The sequence below is a fragment of the Diadema antillarum genome, unplaced genomic scaffold (assembly GCF_040938485.1).
Source record: "Diadema antillarum isolate AM-2024a unplaced genomic scaffold, OU_Dant_1.0 scf00000109, whole genome shotgun sequence".
NCBI lineage: Eukaryota > Metazoa > Echinodermata > Echinoidea > Diadematoida > Diadematidae > Diadema > Diadema antillarum.
The window spans coordinates 639,707-665,298 of record NW_027270998.1 but is presented as its reverse complement, the minus strand read 5'-3'; the positions used below and the strand labels follow the sequence as shown (position 1 = coordinate 665,298).

Here is a 25,592-nt window from a genome sequence, read left to right as displayed (position 1 = left end):
GATATTACAATGTTGTTGGCAGCCAAGAATGGTTATGTTGTTGAAAATTTTCCGAGGTATTAATTCTAATAGTTAGTGATCAAAGTGTAAGCTGATAGATGAGATACTCGATTATATGATGTTTTATTGTTTCCTGAACAATTTATTCACTATGTACCATAAGACCAAGGAGAGACACAAGAGGATCTGGAAGAGAGGTTAGGATATGGGACCCAGGGATCCTTGGTTACGGGAAACATGATAGCTCTTTTTTACTTTTGGACTCTGACTTTGAACTCTTGATACATTTTTTTTTTCTTTTGGCAAAACCATTATTGACAATTTAGATCATCTTTAGTAGATATGAAATTAATATAAACTCTCACTTTGAATGCAGAACTTTCTTTTCTTTTCTTTTTTTTTTTTTTGGGGGGGGTCTTTGTAAACATCAACCTTTAATGAGAAATATCAATCAATAGAAATGTCACTAAGCACTCAAAACATAGTTAATGTGATAAAGCATACCTCATACAAAAAAAAAATCTATTGTACAGGCAAGAGTTTAAGTTAGTACTCTTCAGCATTACTGCCACACAGTACATTTGTATAGGAAGTACAAGTTTGGACATTTGGGCAGTCAATATGAATACTGATGATAACTTTCTATATAGACAGTTCAGTTTATAAAATGGATATATATGGATCCTAATCAAATGATTGGCTAAGAGCTGGTCACATGACATGCATCATTTCCACTGTTACGTGGACCGTGCATCTTTTTTCCTAGCAAGCGTGCATTTTTTCCTAGCAAGCATGCATTTTTTTCCTAGCAAGCGTGCATTTTTTTACTAACATGCGTGTGCTTCAATGTGACCGCTAATAATAAATCGAGCAGCACGTACTGATTAAAGCAGTGCGCGTACGTGTTCGTATCTCGTCCCTGGGGATCACTAGGGACCTACGCGCTGGCCGCTGTGCGCAGCTAGCTAGTTAATTTAGCTCAATTTGTGCCGGTAGATCCAGGTCTAACGTTACATCGAACATCTCTTCGAAGAACTTTTCTAATCTTATATTGATTTATTTTGATTCAAAGAATGGCGGCAGCTCCGAATTTTCAGATACTTTCTGAAGAGGAATTACAACAATTGCTGGATGGAACTGATGCGCCGAGTACCAAACGCTCCATCAAATTTGGATTTTCTAAACTGCAGGAATTTGCATTGATTCAGAACATCAATCTCGCAGACAGAACCATTCCTGAACTGGATCACCTTTTGTGTTCCTTTTATGCATCTCTTCGAAAGTCAGATGGGACTCTATACACAAAGATAAGTCTACAAGCGATACGGTATGGAGTGCAGAGGCATTATCTTCATCAGCATGACATGGACAATTGTTCTAAAGTTCAGTTTCCAAAGAGTGTGAAGATGTTTAAAGCTGTGATGATAAAGCTTAAACATGAAGGTAAAGGGGTTGTTAATCACAAAAGCGTCATTTCAACTCAAGATATGGAGAAGATAGCTACATCTTGTGATACCAATGACCCAGCCGGCCTTCAGAATAAGGTTTTCATGGACGTCATGATATATTTTTGCAATCGCGGTCGAGAGAACCTGAGATTCATGACGGCTGAAGATTTCTCCCTTAAGACAGATGAAGATGGACTCCGTTATATCACTAAATGCGATCAATTGACGAAGAACAATAGAGAAGATCAAAACGAATCCTCCAACATGGGTGTGATGTACGAAGTGCCTGGCTGTGAAAGGTGTCTTTTTCTCAAGTACAAGTCTAAACTCAATCCGATGTGCTCATGTTTCTGGCAAAAACCCAAGCAAAAGATGCCAGAGAATGGAAATGACCCGTGGTATTGCAACGCTCCACTGGGTGTGAACACTCTGGGAAACAAAACGAAGGACATTTCTATTAAGTCTGGATGTAGCAAGATCTACACGAATCATTGTTTGAGGGCCACTTGTATCACAACTCTGGACACTGCAGGGTTTCATTCGCGTGATATCATGACTGTAAGCGGTCACCATAGTGAGCAGTCAATTAAAAACTACAGTAAAACAAGCGACAAAAGAAAGAAAGAAATGAGTACCATGCTCGGTCAGAAATTGAATGAAGCCGGCACAGAAGAAACACAACCAAAAAAAGGTAAAGCACAACCTTTGACTCTGCAAATGGTTCAAAGTCGTGACTCAATGGATAGCACAGCTGTTTCTACAATGCCTGGTCCTAGTAAAGGCTCAGACTTAGAGTTAGATCTAGACCTGGATCTACCGGCAGATCTGACACGTCGCGCACCAACATCAGTTTCGTTGTCGCAAGAAGAACATCTGCATCAAGATTTCTCGAGCAAACAACAAATATTCAATTTCCATGGATGCAATGTGAACATCTATAACAAGACCTAGACTATTTAGGTCCTACGTTAGACTACATGTAAATAGCGTTTTGGATTTTTCATTCAACCTTTTCAAGTTTAACTGTTGCCGGCGTTTTGCTTTCGAGGCTGAGGAGGGACATGATCAACGGCCCTGGGTGAGTAGACTACCATTTTTGCCAGTACCAAATCACGATTAGATCTATGCATGTACCTACAATACATACCGTAATGTAGGCTAGAGTCTGTTCATACTTATGATTGTGAATGTGAAGCAGGTTTTGTTGTTGATCTACATGTAATGTTAAGTCTAACTTTTACTAGATCTAGACTAACATTAAGACATTTAGATTTCACTTGATTTATCAAATGACAAGGATCCATATATTTCATTTTATAAAACAAATAACACGCGACTCTCGTTCGTGCATCGGTTCAAATTAGCGCATCTGATAACTTCAGAATTGTCCAAAGCCACTCCGCTGCGCGTCGTGGCTTCAGACAATTACTAAAGTTATCGCATGTGCTAATTTGAACCAATGCACTCAGAGCCGCGCGTTATTTGTATATTGGCGAGCATGCTTATAACTATTAGACTAATACAGGGGAATGAATACATGAAAATAGCAAGAAGCCTTACATGATATGGTGTCTTTTGAAGAGTGTCTAATACTCTTGTCACATTGTCTAAGTCAGCAGTTTTCGGCAGCTCTTGTCACGTGATACACTTGTGTACCAACTACATGCTCAAGTGCTTTGGGAAGATAACAATGGAATGGATGTGTGTTATATATTGTAGCACAAGTCAGTATGTTAAGTAATGAATAAGAATTGTTATAAAGACGTGTTTACATGCAATAGCATTTATGAGATGCATTGTAATGCATCTTCCCTTGTTATATTTTCTAAGTTTGCACTTTTCAGCAGTTATTGATGCTTGGTGCATGTACAGAGTATGTACACCCCCTTCACCTTTACCCCCAACTCATCAGGAACAGAAATCCTGCATAAGGATAACAATTGCTGTGCTGAACAAGCATGGTTGCAAGGGTGTGCATTCTCGAATAGGAAATGTTACATGGTGATAGCAATACACGGGTCTGGTGGTTACTTGCTGAATAGGTATAACTTGGATTTTTCTTCAAAGCGCGCACCTGATCTAGGCTGGAGTCTGGCAAGCAAGAGGACCTGTACCAACCTGGGTTCAAGCCACAGCATTATTACCTTCTTGTCTGCCATTGATACCCCCCCCCCCATTTCCTCTTTTACCCTTGACACATACTACACTAATGTGCATTAAATGAAAGTCTACCTTACTATTGGTAAAACTGATAAACAATTACACAATAGAATAAATGAAATCGAAATCTTTGATTTCACTTGGTATTGTGGTGAATATCCCCCCCTACACTTTTTAAAAATCTTTTTCTAAGTGCAGACTTCAGATTTTATTCAGAACTATGATCGTGATACAATACACATTCATTTGACACATTGTTGGCAGTAGGTATCAATAACACTATAGATTACAGTACGTGGGATTAAGTTGCGATTGTTTAGCGAACCCTATCTTGTCACATGAATTAAAGGTGTACTATACCTGTTTCTGCAGCCGGTCAAGCTGAGAGGTATTCATACTTCTAAATTATCATAATGTATTGTTTTTTATGAACATTCTGAATAATTAAGCTTGATTTATAGTCAGAATCCCGACTGTCCCGTTTGTAGTTTGCCGGTTCCCCTGTGTAGTAGACGTGTAACCCGTAGTGGTCCTTGTGATAATGAACATGAACGTAGAGGGCGAAGTACAATAAAGGGCATAACTACGGGACTTTCAGCCAAAGAGTGGCCAGGATCGGCTGTGTATATAGCAGCTGGGAAGCTCGCTTTGTCACTTTTTGGAAAAAAAATCACTCCAGCAAAACAACTCACACCACTTCTACATTTCTTGATCCACCATCCCCGTCACCCATCTACCGTAAATCTAACTTGCTTTGTTTTTATGCCTTGTAGACTCCTAGAGCTAAGGTATAATATGTCAGGGACTAATGTGTTTGGTTTGATGATGATATTAAATCTGTTGACAACTTAGAATGGTTTTAATACTGTTGGCAATGTTAGAAGAGATGGATTTAGTATAGTGGCCAAAGTGTAGACTGAAAGAAAACTAATTTTATTGATCAAGATTGAGATACTGTACTCAGTTGTATGTTTTATTGTTTCATGAATCATTTATTCATATTAGATGAGACCAAGGAGAGACACCACAGGATGTCAAGAGAGGTGCAAATTTGGGATCCAGGATCTTTGGTTAGGGGAACATGGATAAACTGTTGATAATAGTGTGAAGGAAACCCCCTCAATCTTTGACTAAATTCATTTTTTTTAATTCCCCCCCCCGATTCATTTCCAAAATGTAAAGCATTAAGGGATATGTAAGTGCGTTCTGAGTGAGTGTACACACACACACGGTACGACGAAAGGTCAAGGTGACCTTGTTTTCCCTGCAATGTTACTACATAGTGTACAGTGTATACATAGCCATGTATTGTATAAGTACGGTGTGCGAAGACGGTACTTCATCCCATAAAAGTGACCTGATTTTTCTTAATTTCGAGTGACAGATTGCAATCCGTTCTTGAACTCATAGATTATACAGAGGCATGTTGTTAAAAGATGAGAAAAGAGTACGGTCTTCCACGAGAAGATGAGAATTCATGTGATGTTCATGTGACAGCCATACAGATAATTCCGTATGTGGGACTGGTATTTACGCAGTATAACGATCGAGAGCTATGCCAAATGTGATATCCATATTCATGTGTGTTATAACAAATTGAATGGGTTGAAGTTGTTTCTCACAACAATTATGATTATTAAGCAAGATATTTCCAGGATAAATACTAGCGCTGAGGTCTGTTTTTGATTCTACCCCTATTTATACTGTTAGTTTGTCACGTGACCTTGTTAGATTTTAGAGAGGGCGACCAATCAGCGGCGTCATCGTCGCCTGGCCCTGCGGGCCGTAAACAGGCGGTAAACACGATGAGCGCCGCTGATTGGTCGCCCTCTCTAAAATCTAACAAGGTCACGTGACAAACTAACAGTATAAATAGGGGTAGAATCAAAAACAGACCTCATTCGCACAATTCACTCTCTCCGAATGGGTTGTATTCGTTCTCCGCCTTTTATCATGGAAGAGCTAGAAGCGCTACTCAGCAATGGCCGATGCAACTGTTCGTATTGCAATACTGAACGGATGCAAGAGTGGAGCGACAACGGCATCGCGGTGTTGAGCCTCTTTCAGAAATTCGCTCTGAATGTGCCTCACCAAATAGTCGAAACGATCGAGAAGAGCAATCCGTGGGATGTCGGCAACGACACACTCCACACATGGATGAATCGACTCTTGGTCGAATGGTGGAACGACATGGTATGGTGGTACGACGTCTGGGACGGCGGCCGCCAATACATGGAGACCTTCGGATACAAGAATTCCACCGACATGTACGCGTCGGTGTGGAAAGCGAAGAGCATATACAACGCGTACTACCGACACTGGAAACGCATCATCGACTGCGTCTGCACAGTCCTCCCAACAGAGGAACTGAGAACGCAAGCGCGCGAATGGTACTCTCCCATCTTCCCGAGAATCGGGCAACAGAAAAGAAAGGAAGACAAAGAGATGGACGAAGCCATCAGAGCGGCACAAGAAGACCTAGACAAAGAAGAAAAGAAGCAGGAACGCAAGCACAAGCTCAAGATCAGAGCGAAGCGAAAGAGCCGACTCCTCACCCTCAGGCCTCGCTGCTACAAGACCAGTCTGCGAACAGGCAAAGAGATAAGGAAGGTCTACAAGAAGGTGTAATGAAAATTACACCAGTCCACATAAGCACGGGTCACACGTACGGTTGGACACAAAAGGCCCTTTTCAGGGCCACCAAATGAACAAAAAAGAGATCAAAGCTTACTCAAAAGGTCTAAAACACAAGACTAACAGAAAAAAATAGAAAAAAAAACAAATATACTAAATATAGTAACATATTACTATAAATAGATAAGAAGTAGGTCAAGTAAGCGTAAACAACTATAAATAGATCGTACGATAATAAGACCACACGATTGGTCAAAAAAAAGAGAGGGAAATAACATGATTGGTCAATCCTTAAAAATAACTGATACAACGGATCCGACCAAAAAGTATAAATAGAGAAGAAAACCAGAATAATACACAATGGGTCAGCTACTCTGTATCAGACCTAGACGACGAGGCTACAACAACATAGAAATAGCAGAAGATACTTCGTTACTGTGGGAACAGAGACCAGTGTACACATACGACAGAATTGGGACATGGCCTGCGCCACGAGTGAGGACGTCACCGCAGAACAACAGTGCCAAACAAATCTGAGACAAGGAGCAGGCAGAGCAAGGAACATTCCAAACGGAGAAAATGGTGAGTAAACAATTAAATAAATAATATAAACTAAATAATAAATAAAGAAACCAAAATAATAGTAACTAATAACAACTCTATCTATCAATTAATTGCAGACAACCTGCTACCGCTCACTCAGCACCAGGGGGACATGTTCAAGAAACTATCTCTCGAACATCCTTGGCTTCCTGAAAGCGAACATATTGGCTTCATGAATAGATTCAATATGAGAAAGAGGGGGATGGGTCAATTAGAGGGACACTGCGGTGTATTTAGCATAGAGACTCTACCGACAAGTGCGACCAAACTGACCGAACAAGAACAGATTGAGATATGTCTGAACATAGCACGTTGGTTACACAGACAGTGCAGCAACATCATAACGGCTGTACACGGACCAAACGACAGATTAGAACCAAGAAAGCAGCAAGCGTACGAAAACTACCACGTACACTTCCTCATGTTGAAGACGTGGAGGCCAAACGATCAAACAAAACCACTCAACCTCAGAAACGGTCAAGACCTAAAAGACAACAGAGCGTGGCGAAACGCAAGCGACGTACTGCAGCGAAAGATACAGCAGAAACACGTAGGCGTAACAATCAAACAGGAACAGCAGGCAGTAAAATCCTTCGACGCAATGTTCCGATACATGCACATCGCGCCAAAAACGTTCCTAACGACCACAGACGAAGACAACAAGTTCAGGTACCTCTACGACCACACGTCCGAACAGGACATAAACGACTACTACAACGTAATCAAACACAGATCAAACACAACACAAAAGATGAACAACATGGCAGCGACAAATCAGACAACAGCAAAGATGCAGACGATCAAAAATCTCATCTCGGAGGGATACAGAATCGCAACAGCGAACGACCTACCCGAGGTCATAGAAGCGCTAACACAAAAGGGAAGAACCCAAGAAGCAAACGACCTGTACAACATGGCAGCGCTAGGCATGCAGACGAAGAACGCGATAGACATCGCAAACGCATTCTGCGCAGCAGAGGGACGAGCAGACACACTAGACACGCGCATACACAAATACATCAAACTGTACGGAGAGCACGAGACAGACACAAGATACTCACTACAACAATCAGAAACAATCTGGAAAGAATACATGCGCGAACAAATACTAGACCACACGTTCATACAGACAATCCACGACTGGTACGACAGAACACAGGCAGACAAAAAGAAAAACACAATCCATCTCACAGGAGACAGCAACGCAGGCAAGTCGTACATAGTCAAACTACTCACGAAACTATCACCATCGACAGCGAAAGTAGACGGCAGTCACACAGGCAACAGATTCACGTTCCAGAGCTGCAACGGCGTGCGAATGATAGCAATAGAAGAAACCAGAATCACAGGAGACATGGTAGACACGTTCAAAGGCGTATGCGGAGGAGACACCGTATACGTCCAACGCAAACACTCGCCAAACGACGTAGAAATACAACCAACACCGGTAATCTGGACAGCAAACACGAACATAGTAGACACACTACTAACACCGCACGACAGAGAAGCAATGCGAAACCGCTTCCACACGTACACCATGCGACGCAGCGGCATACTAGACAAGTACAAGCAAAAAATGGTACATCCAGCAGTACTCAGAAACACAACATACACACCACAACAGAGAGAAATAAACGAAACAGTCCGAAACGTAGTAGGAGGGATGGAAAAGGCAATCACAGGGATGACAGAAGTAGTACGAGTGATCACAAAGAAACTACGAATCCCAGAACAAGAAACAGCAAACAGAGAACAAGAGTACGGGAAACTCATCCGATACGAAATCGGAAAAACAATCGCATTCACAGAACACAAAGACTCAACAACAATCAGACCATACGCGCCAGACTCAATCGCAAACTTCATAGACAGCATCCAATCACTCACAACGGTCAACAACAGAATGGACAAAACGTACATCGAACACTACAAAGAGTACATGATGTCAACACACATGGACCTAAACACATCAATGCAACACTTCAAAGACGACATGCAACCGCTCAAACACTCGTTCAGCGACAAAACGCTACAAGAAGTAGAACAAATCGACACAGGCAAACTAGAAAACGCACCGCTACACGAATCGGAAGACGCACAGTACACAGAGAGCACAGCAACACTGCACATGCGCAAAGCGTGGAACGCGGCAAACATAGACAATCCGAACACGATCGCGATCTGGACAGAGAACGGGGTAGTGACCGAAACCGAGGACGAGTGGTACCAAGATCGAGAGGCCGAAACAGGAGGCAAGCGCGAATGGCTGCAAGCAAAGCGCAGACAGATCCTAAAAGACAATCTCAAAAAGTTCATAGTAGGCAGTTCGGACGAAGAAGAAGAAGAAGAAGAAACCAAAAACAACACGCAAGAAATAACAGACACGCACATGCAGGAAGAGACTGACGACGCATAATCAATTATCTCCCTATCTCACAGGACAGACCGACACACGTTAGACAGACACACACGACGTTCCAATACCAAGCAAGACAGGACGTAGTGAGGGCAAACAGAGACGCACTAAAAATCCAACAAGAAGTGGAAATGCGGAACGTGCAAAAGCAACTGCACGACGCAATACTCAACTAATGCCAAAACACAAACCACCGTGCGTGCGCAATTTATTCCCCATAAATATTAATTAGTTCGCGGGTGTTGTATTACATAACATTGAACCAATGGTAATTTCGGATCGGCCCGAGGGTATATAAAGGGGTCGTCTGAACGAGAAAATTTGTCTTGTCGAGAGATAAGGCGTAGAACAGCTAGAAGAGAAAGAAGAAGAAAACAGACTACAGCCTCTTAACAGATTTAAACAGTTGAATTGTTTTCCCATTTCTCCCTACAGTTAGCGAATCCCCATTCAACGTGAGTAGAAATGTCCTCATATATTTTGCTGTTAGGATTATAGATCCTAGGTATTTATTGTCAGTGCATATAATTATACAGATAAGAGATAAGATAGCGTGTATTTGATTTTGCAGTCAGAACTATGACAAGAAATTTTGTTAAATCTTTCATGGAATATTTTGATCGAGTGGTGAAGAGATAGAATTTGTGGAATATTTTGTTGTCTATTTTTGTGTATTTTGCAAAGAAGTTGATAGATGACAGTACGTAAAAATATAGAAAGTTAACAGAAATGATTAAGTTATGAGAAGTCTCGTATTTTGGTATATTCATAAATTTATTGGGAATTCTCTCTTCTTTTCTTTTGTAGGGCTTTACACCAAACACTTTCTTAGATTGCAAATTAATTAGCCATGATGGTCACTTACGTGCTGCGTTCAGTAGTGACGTAGTTGGTACGTTAGGTCAAGTGTACATCCCGTTGCATTATGCAACAAACGAATCAAACATGTTATTGTTAATGTTGTCGAATTTTTAAGTGTACACACCGTTGCTTTATGCAACAACCAGAAATGTGTATTGCTATGTGATAGAATTCTAGAGAGGATTATTCTGTCGGTACAAATTGCAGAAATTTCAGTTATGACTGATTATCAATATATCAGTGACGGACACATTGATGACGATGTCTTATAGGAATATGTGAGGTTGTTCGTTGCTATGTGATTGAGTTAGTTGGAGATCGATAGTTGTTAGTTGTTCTTGTTTTCAAATAGTTGGTGTTCAGTTATTGAATTTCTTTTGGATAGTAGTAGAAACAATGACAAGAAAATGTTTGTAGAGCTTAGTAGTAAGTTATGTCATGTCAGATAAGGTCAGTTATTGAGTATCGTATGTCAGGAGTCGTGATATAAAAATGGAATAATAATGGTTAGGGTTAGGGGTAACAGTTAGGAATAAGAAGTATTGTCGTTATGTATTTGCTGTTGCTTACTTGACAAGCTCAGACAGTGAGGGCCGAGGCCACAAGTTAGTATACGAACTGTGATTGCCTAGAGGAAAGCTTTTTATGTTGTTAGCCTGAATAATTGTCTATATAGGGATGAGTTCCTGAGGCTGTATAGATAATTTTGGAGTTGAAGGTGTACCGGTTATTAGCTAGGCTCGCACCGACATAGTGAGTGGGGTCAGAAGCTAGGAGTGGTTATTTGGTTTTATTGCTCGGAGAAGAGGGGGAACGTGGATCCGGTATTTGTTATAGCAGGTCTATAAGGCAGAACGTGATGTGTGTAGGTTCTGATTTTTATTAGGTTAGATACTTTATTGGCTGGGAACGTGATGGTTTATGTAACATGGGTTACAGAGGATAACGCATAAAGTCAAGCTAGTTACGCCAGATAAGAACCAATGATCCTGGAATCATTGTGGAGCGCAGTTTGTCGGTTTAAGAGCATGAACAATTACATCGACCCAATACAACTCTACGGAGTATAAATGTAATTTCATTGATAGGGAAATATTTAGTTATCATTTCAGGTTTGGGAATAAAATGACTAAAAGTACAGGGAGCGTAGGGAAGATTTAACTTAAAATGGATAGGGTTTTAGAGATTTGTAAGGTATTCGGTACATACGGTAGTTATTATAAGGTGTACGCTGACATGGCTCTTATATTCTCAACATAGCTCTATCTCGAAATGTACATTGTGTAAAATGAATTGATGATTGTTTATTGATGGAGGATGTTCAGATTGCCTCTGGAATTAAAGTTCTGTTGAACTTTACCCAAATTCTCAGACAATGATTTATTTTCCCTTGTCCGATACACACATGAATGTGAAGTTGTAGAGTTTGTGTTGTGATGTGATGTGAAGTGCTTGTAAAGTTAATTAGTTATGATATCTGTCTGTCTACAGTAATAAGGAGTTGTTGGCAGAATGAATGGTGATGTAGAATGGTGCAGATTAATATGGTACAGGAAATTAGTTGTTGGTTATAAACATGCAAAGATACCAAACCACCCTCGTAGACTTCGAGAAAACGAACAGTCATCGATTGAACAACTCGTGCTACATCTACATAACAATTCAGCATCTACAGTTGATAGTTACCTAATTATGTAGAAATGCTACTAGGAGACCTAGGAAGATGTATGGATGTACAGTGATAAGAGAGTGAGGTCGTGTTTGTCATGTGTGCATAAAATGTGGATTCCACGTTAGTACACTGTTCTAGATCTTAAGACTGCGTAAAGGATAACTTGTATGACGTGAGTGCAGTGTATGATGTAGACTCTATGTGCAGTACAGTGTCAGTGAGTGATTGACGATAGCTACAAGAACACCAGTATCAGTACGTAAATTCCTTAATTTGTAAGAGAGTGAATTGAATCCATAGTTTATCATAGTCTAGAAATGATCATTCACAAATAGGCATACAAATATCAGTCTACTTACCATACTGAGGAAATAACACAATTCTGTGACATTCACAGTCAGTGGTGATCCACACTCCACAGTCCTCCACATACGCGTAGCTAGCTCACATGTGATGTACGATTCAGGAAGTTCGCGCGGTTTGTGATCACGCGACAATGGTGTTGTAGCAGGTACTCAAAACACTCGGTTCCAACGAACATGCTCAGTGACAATGACATTACCAACCACACGATCAGATAACAGCCAGACTGTCGTTAGTGTAACAGTGTTGTGATAACATTGATAACTGGAGTAGTATAACACTCCTGAATAAGGTTTGTTAATTCCTTTTAAAGATTAACTGGTGGCAGCAATTTAGTATGATTATAGGTCTCCGACTCCCCATGTCACATTTGTATTAGTGGCAGCCAGAAGGATTCATTTCTTCTCCCCCCCCCCCCCCCCTCTCGTGTGACAATATTCTTGACTTTTGAACTCTCTTTCTGACTACTGATTTCCAATACAATAATAATTTTTTACAACACAACTACCGGTATTGATATTTTAGCTCATCTTCAGTAGATGTGAATTTTACTCTTGAATTTGAATGCATAAAGAAACATTTTTGTGGTCTTAGTAAATCATCCAATTATTAGTAATACCAATCAATGGAGTTGTTGCCATACATTTGAAACTTAGTTTGATGTGGTAAGACATACCTCATTAGGAAACAAGTGATGTACAAATGTATCTCCTGTACTGGGTTGGTACTCTTTGGCATGATTGCCACACCGTACATTGGTATAAGAAGTGTAAGTCCAGGTATTGTGGCAAGATTACTATGGAACAAATATGTGTTATAGAAATGTATAGCAGAAGTCAGTATGTTATAAAGGCATAAATAAGGATTTGTGTAAGGGTGTGTTTACATGAAAGTATAGCATGTATGGATGCATTATAATGCATCTTCCATCTCTATCTAAGTTTTACTGTTCAAAAGCATTGACGCTTGATGCTAGACAGAGTATGTCCCCCCCTTTTTACCCTTACCCCCCCCCCACCCCTTTCAACTTTGACTCCGAGTATTGTCTATCCAACTAGAGTGGAAATCCTGCACAAGGATAACTCTCAGGGGTGCGGTAAGCCAGCAAAAACTGCGGTATCTATGTCATTCCGTCATGGCAGCCATTTTGTATGCCTTGGAACACCGCAGCCCATTAAGAAGAGAGCGAATTTTCAGAGATAGAAGGCATCCTCTGGACTTGTACACTGACGAGCAAATGCTTAAGGTGTACAGGTTCAGCAGGCATGGATGCCTGTCCATAATAGACTGGATATCAGAGAGCCTTCAACATCAAACCCGCAGGAACCAAGCACTTCCACTAAGCCTTCAAGTATTCATAGTGCTTAGGTTCTATGCAGGTGGCTCTGTCATGGATGCAACAAGTTGCATCCATGGCATCCACAAATCTACAGCATCACGAACAATAAGAAGAGTCTCTTTGGCACTGTGCAACATCCAGGACGAGGTAAAGAAAAATTATGATTAATTTCACTATCAAATTCGTCTACAGAGGCCGAGGTCTATCATCAATAGTAGGCCTACTCTACTACATGTATACTATCATTACGACTACTGCCTATGATACATACTGCACTGGCCACGGGAGCAGTATGGGGGAAATTACAGTTTACCGGTTTTACGTCATAAAAGTTAACATATTAGAGCGTATAGTGTGCGTATAGGAGCCGCCGGAGGCGGGGCCTTCGGGCCCCGCCTCCGGCAGCTCTCCCTTAGAGATGAATTTCAGCCTGAAGGGCTGAAATTCGTCTTTCCCGTCGTCTGGGGCCCCAAAAAAGCCCGGGAACGGAACGGCCGTCAAAAAGTAGGTTGACCACACAATTTTTATGAAAATTGAGTGGTTTCAGAGGAAAACTGCTCTAAATCAAGATAACTCGAGTAAATCGACGATAAAGAAAATCGAGCCAATTTTGACAGAACTACTTTAAATGTGGTGATGTCATCGTTTATCGTTCTTTACGAAATCGGGTCACGGTTACGCACGGTCATTGACACTCGCGATCAGCTGGGAGTCAGCTTGTATTGACTTGCATAATTCAGTACTAGTACCCGATCAGCTGGAGTTTACCAACATCTAAAAATAGATAATGTTTACGCGCAGTACGCGCAATACGCGTGACTACCTCACAAACAACAAATAAGCGCAGCCATACTGCGCCGTGTTATTAGTGTGTTGAACAATGCACCAGAAGAGTCTTAAGTTGCGTTGATTTAAGAAAAGGATTTGTTTTTGATTACCTTGGAGTCACGCACAGGTAAGATTGCATTTTTTGGTATAATTCCTTGTCGTCTGTTTCCAAACAAACATTTTGAGACATTTCGTGAGCTCGACAACAACTGCTGTCACTGCCACTGCCAGTTATCGCCAGCTGTCTTATCTAGGTTCATCATAAATGCCGCAGGAGCCGCCGCCCAGGCAACTAGAGAAATCAAACTGTTTGATCTGTTCTGGATTTGTTCAGATCAATTTCGGCTTTTCAGTTGGCTTCGTGAGCATGGTGTTTTGATTGATTTGGCCTCAGTAAAGTGCAAAAAGTGTGGTGAAGCAAATTTCCGGATCACGAGAGACCAAAAAGGCACCACCTACCCGACAGATCGTGAGTTTTGGAAGTGTTGCACTCCCGGGTGCAACACGAAGGTCTCAATCCGTACCGACAGCTGGTTCGCCAATTCGAGGCCGTCAATCTGGCAGATACTACTATTGACGTATCTCTGGATTTATTGAGCTGCCCCAGCTTTCATCATGCGAGAGCTGGAAATTGGATCGCATTCTACTATCGTCGTTTGGCAGAACTTTGCGAGGGAGGTCTGTGTCAGTGTGCTCGAGCGCGAGAGCGAGCCCATCGGAGGTCCTGGAACCATCGTAGAAATTGACGAATCCAAATTCGGGAAAAGAAAATTCAACAAGGGAAGGAGAGTCGATGGTTCCTGGATCTTCGGTGGGATCGAGCGAGACAACCCACAGCGATGCTTTATGGTCGCGTAGCTGATCGTACGGCCGACACGTTAATACCTCTAATCAAGGAGTACATTCGGCCGGGGACCAAAATCTTGAGTGATTATTGGCGGTGGTACGATTGGTTACAGAGCGAGGGTTTCACTCATGAAACTGTGAATCACAGTATTGAGTTCGTGAGTGATACCGGAGCACACATGCAGACCATCGAGTCTACATGGAGGGCCGCCAAGCGCACCCTTCCGGGCAGCGGAGGCAGGGCCGACATGTTAGACTCGTACCTGGCGGAGTTCATCTTCCGTCGGCGGTATTTAGAGGGGCAGCCCGATCAACTTTTGGCTCTCCTGAAAAAGGTGACAGTTGTCTACCCGGCGAAGCATCTGCCGTAGACAACCCTAGCTCCTCTAAATTAATTGAGATGATTTTTTTGTTCTGATCTCACCCCAAATTTTCTATGTTCTCCAGTTGTCTATATCTACCCGACTCTGATTACTACCATACTCTACACACTCTGCAAAACGTAAGTATCTAGGACTAGAATCTCTTGCGCAAGTACATTCCATAAAACTGCGTTATTTGTCGGGGGACACCCCCCCCCCCCGAACCCCCTATAGGATAACATGCGTATAATCACCGCACAAGCCAAAGAAACACTCGTTAACAAATGCAATCGTCGATAGACCGTATCACCAAGCGGATGAATACTGTAAAACGAGGCATGTTCGCGTGCATTTTAATTTCGCAAATTTCGCGAGCGGCAACATTCGCGAAATTAAAATGCACGCGAAAATTTTTGCCTACACAATATGCATTGGATGCCAGTGGCAAGTCGTGAAAATTTCATGCTGCAAAATAGGCCGTCGGCTCCAATTCGTGAAATATACATGCCGCCAATATATCATGTTTTACAGTATTCATTGCTGATAAATATGGCTGCCACCATTTAGCGCAAATACGCTCTTTTCAGAGCGCTGTACACTACATTTTCCTGCTCCGTGATTGGCTGCCAGTAAACTGTAATTTACCCGCAGTATGTTGTTGCGTAAGTAACCCTACGCCGATGCCCGGGTGATGGCATGGCCTAGGCTAGACCAGCAACGCCAGAATGTATGCATTGTACGCCGAACTGACAAGCTAAAAAGTTGGCAAACTCAATGTAAACATCATGCAGCATGATTCTATATTCATAAATTCAATTATATCATATTTAGCAAACCATTTATCTCTTGAACAATATGATAGACCTAGTAGTAGTACTTCTAACGTAAAAGATTACCAGCACGAATGCAGCTTCTCTGTAGTCCCACATGTAAGCACACTACCAATATCTACGAGTGGGACCAAAGCCAGTGTTTGGTAGCCTGAATACAGTAAACAGCCAACTTTAGAGCTGTAAATTTTCGAGCAGACAATTGAAACAAGAGTGTCAGGCGCTATTTATGCGTCTCCAAAATGACAATTTAACATGGAAATCACTTTTGTATAACATGAATCAATGATACTATTTACTTACGTTCATTGTAGCAAGAGAAGAACTGCCGGCGCTTACGTGTATTAGTAACCGCATGTAGTGGTGTTGCAGACGAAATCCGATAGCACAGACTGCACGGTCGGTCCATCGCGGAGCAAATATTGTGCAATCAATGAGATTTGTGCGCATTTTTGCCCGCCTGAGACTCGTTCAAGAATATTCAAATTGCCAATTAAATTATTTTACCGATGGTAACCTAACATCGCTTTTATGCAAGAACGATGGTAGGCTACCATCGATCGTAAGAGAAACAAAGTTAACTTACCATCGTTTTTGATGGCAAGAAAAAGTTTTATGCAACAGGGCAAAGAGAGGTGCAAATATGGGACGCGGGGATCCTTGGTCAGGGGAATATGGATAGATTTTTAATGATTTTCTCGACTTTTGGACTCTCTCTGACTATGGATTTTCAATAATCTTTTAGAACACAATAATTGATATTTTGGCTCATCTTCAGTAGATGTGAAGTTTAACACACTCTTGAATTTGAATGCAGAAAGAAGCATTTTTGTGGCCTTAGTAAATCATCAATTTATTAATGATACCAATCAATTAAAATGTTGTCATACACTCAGAACTTAGTTTTATGTGGTAAAGTGTACCTCATTAGGAAACAAGTGATGTACAAATGAATCTACTGTACTGGTTAAGTTGGTACTCTTCGACATTGTTGCCACACAATACATTGGTATATGAAGTATAAGTCCAGGCACTGTGGCAAGATTATTATGGAACAAATGTGTGTTATAGTATACAAATAATGACTGCTATGAGGGGCACAGTTAAAATTATGGGCCCAAGGTGATGTGAAAACCGTAACCATGCCCGAAGCGAAGCTGAGGGCATGGTTATGGTTTTCACATCACCGAGGGCCTACATAATTTTAACTGTGCCCCGAATATCAAGCAGTTATTATTTGTTTTATATACCGAAAATATAGATTCTAGTCTCTTTTACAGCACTCGTAATCAAAGCTGATCGACAGCGCGGCGGTCGTATCATACATTGGTATGGTACGTACATAATGAGTGATCATCTATGTGTACAGTGGACTAGTGATACGGGGTTGCGGCTGTCTCCAAACCAGTCCGCTAGTCTCTTTTACAGCACGCTGATCGAATGCGCGGCGGTCGTATCATTGGTGCGTACATACGAGCGATCTATGTGTACGGGGTCGCGACTGTCTCCAAACCTATTTACTAACTGTGCCCGGGCCCCGGTCACAGTAACTCAAAAATAGGGCACAGCTATTTCCATGACTCCCCTTTTAACCAACCAGATGAGAGGATTCTCGAAATGAGGTATATAAAAATGTATAGCAGAAGTCAGTATGTTATACAGGCTTAGATAAGGAATTGTTATAAGGATGCGCTTACATGCAATTAGACCCTATAGCATGTATGGATGCATTATAATGCATCTTCCCTCAAATTATTTTCTAAGTTAGCACTTTTCAGCAGTTATTGATGCCTGGTGCATGTACAGAGTATATGTACATTGCCCACCCTTCTTCCCTTACCCCCTCCCCTTTTTCGAATCTGACTCTGAGTATTGTCAACTCATCTGGCGTCGATATCCTGCGTAAGGATAACAGTTGTTGTGCTGAGCAAGCACAGTCGAAAGGTGCATTCTCAACTAGGGAATGTTACATGGTGTTAGCCTAGTGTTTACTTGCCGAATAAGCACGACTTGCATTTTCCTTCAACTCGTGCACCTGATCTCTTAAACTACCAACCTGGGTTCCAGCCACCGTGTTAATTGGAGAATCTGGACCTTCTTGTCCCCCCCCCCCCCCCCCCCGACAGCATGCGTGATATGTAAGGACTTCACTTGGCATTAAGGCAAGTGGTTCACTTTTATAGTATTGGTTCACATTTACATGTGATCATTTTACTAGATGTCACTGAAATTAAAATTCTCATAATTATATTATAAATGTTTTTGAAGGTAATGGAACAGGTTGGAAAACACAGGCAGTTGTTTTCATGAGAAGAATCTACCTCACATAGTTGTCGGGAGATAGAATCTCGAGGCTAGTCACTATAAGCGAACGTGTGTAAATTACTATGTGGCATGTATTTAGATTACCATGGAAGTAGTGATACTTATGAAACATATATATCCTCTCCTAAGATGGTTCTCTCAAGAATTTAATCTGGCCTTATACAGCTGTACATCAACCATCTCCAGCAAGTGATTCCTGCAGTGATTGAAAAACATGGGGGAGGTGACTTCAGTCCATTAAACCTTGAGCCCAAACACACCCAATGGCTCTTTTTAGAGGCAAAAAAAGATAAAACAAAAACATGACACAAAAGAAGGGAAAGAGAAAAGGGCAAATGTATTTACCTCATTCACACAATGGAGTTCTTGGCTTGTCAGAAAATGGAATGGTGTAATAACATATTTCTTTTTTTTTTTACATACCTCTCTCTTTCCTAAAGTTTTAATTTTCAAAAAAAAAAATATCATGGTCTGTAAAAAATTGTTTATACAGACCTGAAATTATGTGTACATGTATATACTATTTCACTCTAGCTTTAACACTCTTCCAACAAGTGCAGGTGCCCAGGGGCATGTTTGGACTGTACAGCAAACCTACCTTGCTATTTCTTTTTTTTTTTTTAATGGCTGTGCAACTGTGACATCTTGTGATATGTGCCTTGATCAAGTGAACTGGCAACATATCAGTATTGTAACGGTTTCTTCTTCTCTTTCTTGTTCTCCTTCTCCACGCACTCCCCCTCCAGGTGGTAAAGCAGCCGGATGTACAAACTCATAACCATTCACACATTCATAAAGGAGGGTGAATGCTGCTAGCAAGTATTACTGGGTACATCACTATGTCAGGAAAGAAGACGGGTGAATATAACCCGTCGCGCTTCAGGCCCTGAAGGTATGCCTCAAGCACTCTGGGTCAGAGAAGTAGTCATAGACTTTGAGAAATCCACCAGGCCTCGTCTACAGAACTGGATGAATAGACCAGTGTCTAAAAAGAATCCAGTGAGAAATAGACATGTATCGGAACGATACCTGGAATAGACGCAGTTTACTTACAATATCAGTATTCGGTTGCTATTTTTTTGTGTACAGATGCTGCATAACTGTACTAGATGCAAAAGTGCATTTAGTAGCCTAGCAGAACTGCACTTCTATCTGGAGGACACGCATCAGATTCCATTCACCTGGAAATGCGAATTTTGCTTCTATGAAAGCGAGAAGATAGCAAACTTGAAAAGAACACTACACACGAAGAGAACTGCATTCAGCAAAGGACACAACATAAGGGCCTGCAAGCTTGCAGAAGCGAGTCCAGCATTCCTGAGGTAACTACAAAGAGAGAAGAGGAAACGGGACACTCCCTCCACACCTCCAGCTCCTCGACAGACAACAAACTCCATTTCTGGGCCATGGCTCCCTACCTTGCCTAAAATCCCCAAGAAGTCATCTGAGAAACCTGAAGACTGTAGCATCAGCCTATATGGAGAATCTGACATTGACAATGAGGGTGCAACCACATCAACACGCCTGGCATCCTCATCCACCAGTGCAGAAAAGAGTCCAGTGCATCCTTTCTCCATCCTATCAGAGTCCCCAAAGCCGACATGTGTGATGTCCCAATGTCTCAACACATCAGAAGCTCCAGAGACCATCCATCCAGTGTCCTTGAGTGTTAATGAGGAGGATGATTTAGTGAGTATTAAAGTGCATAAGGGACGCAATCGCATGGGGATGCTGAAATCAAAATCTATTGTCATAGTGACAGAGACCTTCTGCCATGTCTACGGAGAAGAGAAAAGAGCTAGCTTAAACAAACACACACACACTACTTTGACTATGAGTGGATCTGCATGACTGGTGTCATTCTTTTTCTCTGCTTTTTAATTTCTGATGAATTATTTTGTTCATGGGTGCACCTGGTAATAAGTACTATTAGTCCATGATTGTACATCATAAACTTGCAGGATAATTATTGCAAGCTGAGAGTATACATATTGTGGCAAAAACGCCCAGAACACTATTTCTTTTTTAAAATGTGTATGTGTTACTATAACGACACTGGGAGAGAGACTACCTAGGAGTTCATTCATACTGCCCTAGATCGTGCACGTAGAACCTACATGTGTGTATACAGTCACTCACACTGTAGGTTGTCATATACACTGTATACACTGCTGTCATTCATACAGCACATGAATCTAGGTTGCCCTGTCCATTGACGAGTAGGGTTGTAATGACAGTTAGTATACGGACGGCCAAATTAGAGACTCACATTTATAGGTACTTACCTGCTTTTCTTGGTACATTTCCTGGTGATAGACGTTATAATTTACAGTCCCTCTTCGTATCTTTAACCTAACTTCCGATAATTTTCGTCCATAGTTGTAAGAACCCCTATGTGTGTAAAATGGATCAGTCCATAGGCAGCTGTGGGAATGTAGTAGCGTAGAGTACGCGCTTGTGTAAAGGGGCCGAAGAGGTATAAATACGCGCACAAGCAGGCGACTATTTACTCTACACAGCTGATTGATTGTCGACTGGAGTTCAAAGGAAGTTCAACAAAATTTTCCAAGTACTCAGTTAAGCCGTAGATCAATACCCAGGCAACATAAGTAAAGAAGATGTTAGGATCTATAACTTTTGCTGAAATAAATGAGATGATTAAAGGTCCTCTTAATGTTAAACAATATATGTGAATGGTATGGGATATTAGTTCATGCAGAATGTGAATATTCATTGGAGTGAAGGTTTTTGGGGTTTGCTGTTGTTGTATAGGCCTAATTGATAAATGATACAATGTAGGTTGTAGCTAAGAAGAGTGAGGGAAGATTTGGAAAAAGGGTTAGGAAATGAAAATAAATAGTACTAGAAATGTCGCTATGGCGACTGGTATGCCTCCGCCATAATGCATGATTCTCCTAATAGGTCTATAGTACATGTGGACAATGTGTGATTACATTTTCACAAAATTGGCAAAATATCAAAATGACATGTTTGTCACAAATGTATTGAATGTTTACCTTCCTTGACCTATGTTTAATTGGATGAATAGGAGAGCATGTATTTGGGGATTTAAGAACTTTAACTTGACATTGACCATTTCATAAGTTTATGCACTGAGTAATTTTCAAGGTATGGAGAAAAAGTGCAATTTCTGTATTGAACAGTAAATTGTTATCATTTTCATCTGGCCCTTGATTTATAAGAGAATCACTGTCAGGCAGAACATACATAAATTCAGTATGTACTAGGTTTCAAGATAACTTGAGCCACTTCCGAGATATGGAGAAAGAAGTAAGTTCAGCACTTTCACTTGATCTTTGACCTTTTGACCTTTGACGTTCTTGGCAAAAAAAAAATCCCAGAGAATCTCTATTGGGTTACACATGCATACATCGAGTTAAAAAAAAATCCTGCTGGCATTGCATAAATATAAGTAAAATAGTAAAATTTTGAAGTATTGCCCTTGACCTTTGACCCCTGACCTTTGACCCCATGAACCCTAAATTCCCTAGATAACCACTGCCAGTCAGTAGATGCATATATACTATGTTCCATGAAGATACCTTGAACAATTTCCAAGATACAGAGAAAAAAGTGAAATTTTAACATTTTGCTTGACCTTTTGACCTTTGACCTTTTGACCTCATGACCCCTAACTTTCACCAGAGAATCTTAATTGGGTAGTACATGTATACACTAAGTTTCAAGAAAATATCTTCAGGCATTGCATAGATATGGGGGAAATAGTAAAATTTTAAGCATTTGACCTTGACCTTTTGACCTTTGACCTCAAGCATGTGCACCCAAAAGTTGATAGGCACAACTTCACCCCCTAATACACATACATGCCAAGTTTCATTAGGATACCTCAAAAGGTTTTGGTAGTTACCCTGTCCACAAAATTCATTACGGACGGACGGACAACCCGAAAACATAATGCCTCCGGCACCACTTCGTGGCGGAGGCATAAAAATGCAGAATTGTTAGATAATTTGTTGTTATTATGATAGGAAATAATATTCTGTTTAAGATAATATGTTGCTTGGGGAATTTTTCATGAAACTGCAGAAATAAGGATTTTTGGCTCTCTTTACCATGTTTCAGGTAATCCTGTTACACAGTGGCTGATGGAGTTGAGGAACAAAATTTTAATTACTAAAAATTGGGGTCAGAATTGGAGTTTAAATTATTCTACACTGCATGCTCGTTGTGGTAGTGTATTGTTTGTCCCTTATCTCCAAGTAGAAGTGGATTTATTGATTTTGAAGCTCTTAACCAGGTTTTGGGAATTAATTGCTGATTTGACGAGTGACCTTCCAAGGTCCAGTATGAGGACTGAACAGAGTTATAATTTATATATAGGAAGATACAGTTGGCTTTACTGAATTTTATAATGCATACTTTGCCTAGAAACTCCATTTACAACTCCAGTTAGGATTTGTTGGAGCTCTTTTCCATGTTTATCAGGAATTATGATCTTGACCGTCCAAGGTCCAGTATGAATTCAAGGATATTCTAAACAGAGTTATAATTTATATATAGGAAGATACAGCTGGTTTTACAGAATTTTATAATGCATACTTTGCCTACAAACTCCATTTATAACTCCAGTTAGGATTTGTTGGAGCTCTTTTCCATGTTTTTTGGGAATTATGATCTTTGGTAGATATAAATGCCCTTTGATAGGTGTTAGTGAGTAAATACTTGATGTATTCCAGTGTCCCTAATAGTTGATTTTATGCATGAATTGTAGTCTTTCTTATATTTATTTGCCAGCTGTGCCACATAATCGACAACATGGAAGTGCAGTGGAGGGAGTACCCTCCACCTATTTCATAGTGTGTCTTTGATATAATCCAAGTGTACCCTTGTTGAAAGCTAAATTTACAGGGTATCTATTATTGTTATTAATTGAGCACAGAGGTGCTCATCGCATTTCTTATGATGTACATACCTTTTATGTCAATATTAAGATGGATGCTTAACACATCATACCAGCTTATCATTGAAATGACAGTTATTGTATCACAGGTAGTGAACATGACCAAGGTTCTAATAAGAAGTATAAGATTATATCAGTAACTGGCTCATCCATTTAATAAGAAAATCATTAGATAATACTTTAGTGAGAATAGGAACTGCTTCCCCATCCCTTCCCCACTTCCCTCATCCCTTGCAACTGTGGCCACTTCACGGATGAGATGGGAACTGAATGGGACTACCTGGCGGACCAGGCGAGGCTTAGGAGAGAGTGACAACATCAGGGTTTGCAGCCAATAGAGAGGGTCTCCCAGGTCTGGTAATGCAGTCTATACCTGGAAAACAGCAAAATCAACAGATGGATGCTACTGTGCCAGTGTCTGAGGGCTGGTGTCCACTACCTTCCCCATTCCTCCCCTTTCCCTACCCCTACCCCTATCTCCCCCCTTCCCTTTGGAGTGCCGACACCACCCACTGAGGGCAACATTGATAGGGCTGTGTCAACTTATCTTTATCTGAGGGTTCATGGTGACAAACTAGCAGGCCTACTGGCTGATTGACCGAGCGTGGTGACACATGTCTTCTGGAGGGAGACTGGAAGCTGTTCACCAGACTGAGTCCAGACCCTTCTACCCCTCCCCATTCCAGCCCTTCCAATTTCCCCACCCTGTTAGTAGCAAGCTCCATTCTTAAACAATCGAGTAAAAGGTTACTTATCAACTTGGCCTGTTAGTTATAAAGACCCATGGTAGTCAATATTCAAGATAGCAAGCTAATTTGTTGAGACAGAAAAATGTCTTCTTTTTGTTTCAAGAAAGTTGCGGGACGAGTCATGAGCAAGTCGACGTGCTTAGATGCTTAATGGAAACATTGTAGAATTTTGTAGGCTTTTCGTTAGCAAGGGTAATTTGGGAGTCGTTAGAGACTCGAGGCCAAATTCTGCCAGAGAAGACAGACAGCGACGCGTGGCCACTGACAATGTGTGTGGAACATTAATACTCTTTTGTGTGGTGCAGCGGTTTTATGTTTAGGATTGAAATCCCAGAGGGTATCCAGAGTGGTTATGGAAGGATTTTATTCTTTATTGCTTTATTTCTTTATTCTATCGGAGAGAGTAATGCGCGATTACTGAGTGATGTTATCTGGAAAGAGACGGATAGGAAGACTTGGAGTCTAAGTGAGTCTATTGTCTTCAGGAGTTTGCTAGTAGGATGAGGTTCACACAGGTTAGCAGGAACAGAAGAGAAATTTCACTTACTTACAACAAATAAGAATAAGCACTTAAATGTAAATATGTAATTAAATAATTCTAATCACCCATTATATTAAGAATAATTCAATCAGTACTCCACAGCCCCATGCCTCTCTCTTGATGGTAGCATCAGTCAGGTCTGCAGGGATTTAATGAGCTGGATGGTCTGGAGATTTTGCTTTCTTTGTATGGATCTATTAAACTTTATATCCACATAAGATTTATTGACTCACTGTACCGTCATTCTGACACTAAATAACAACAGTGTCATACAGGCTGCGGTCAGCAGCAAAAATCTTTGTCTTAAGAGATGAGGCAGGCCACTACAGAATACGAAAAGAAATAGAGAGAAACAGACAGTTCCACAATTGTATTCCAATCATCACGTAACAGATAGTTGAGCCCCATCATCCACTGTGAGTAGAAAGGTCTCTCGTATATTTTGATGATAGGATACTCTCCTCTGCTAGTGTTTTTAGGATAAACATTTATAAGATTACAAGCATTCAATTTCTTTTTTAATGTCAACCTTTTGTGGAATATCTTCAGTGAAAGAGAATAGAAGCTTATTCTTTTAAATATTTTTGGTTTAGGAGATTGTGAACTTGAGTGATGAATAGTTAAAAGAAGACGTGTGAGAAATACCGCTTTTCCATATTTGTGGGTTTTGTTA

General features: G+C 40.9%; 1 protein-coding gene across 1 annotated transcript; it reads left to right on the top strand.

The window, feature by feature from the left end:
* Window positions 1-1,073: 1,073 nt before the first annotated feature.
* Window positions 1,074-2,399, top strand: LOC139719349 (uncharacterized). Its single transcript, XM_071630763.1, has one exon. The coding sequence runs from the start codon at window positions 1,074-1,076 to the stop codon at window positions 2,397-2,399; it is 1,326 nt and encodes a 441-aa protein (XP_071486864.1).
* The last annotated feature ends 23,193 nt before the right edge of the window (window positions 2,400-25,592 follow it).

What these genes read in the sequence shown, in the direction of transcription:
- LOC139719349 (XM_071630763.1), top strand. Translation starts at nt 1,074, where the DNA reads ATGGCGGCAGCTCCGAATTTTCAGATACTTTCTGAAGAGGAATTACAA.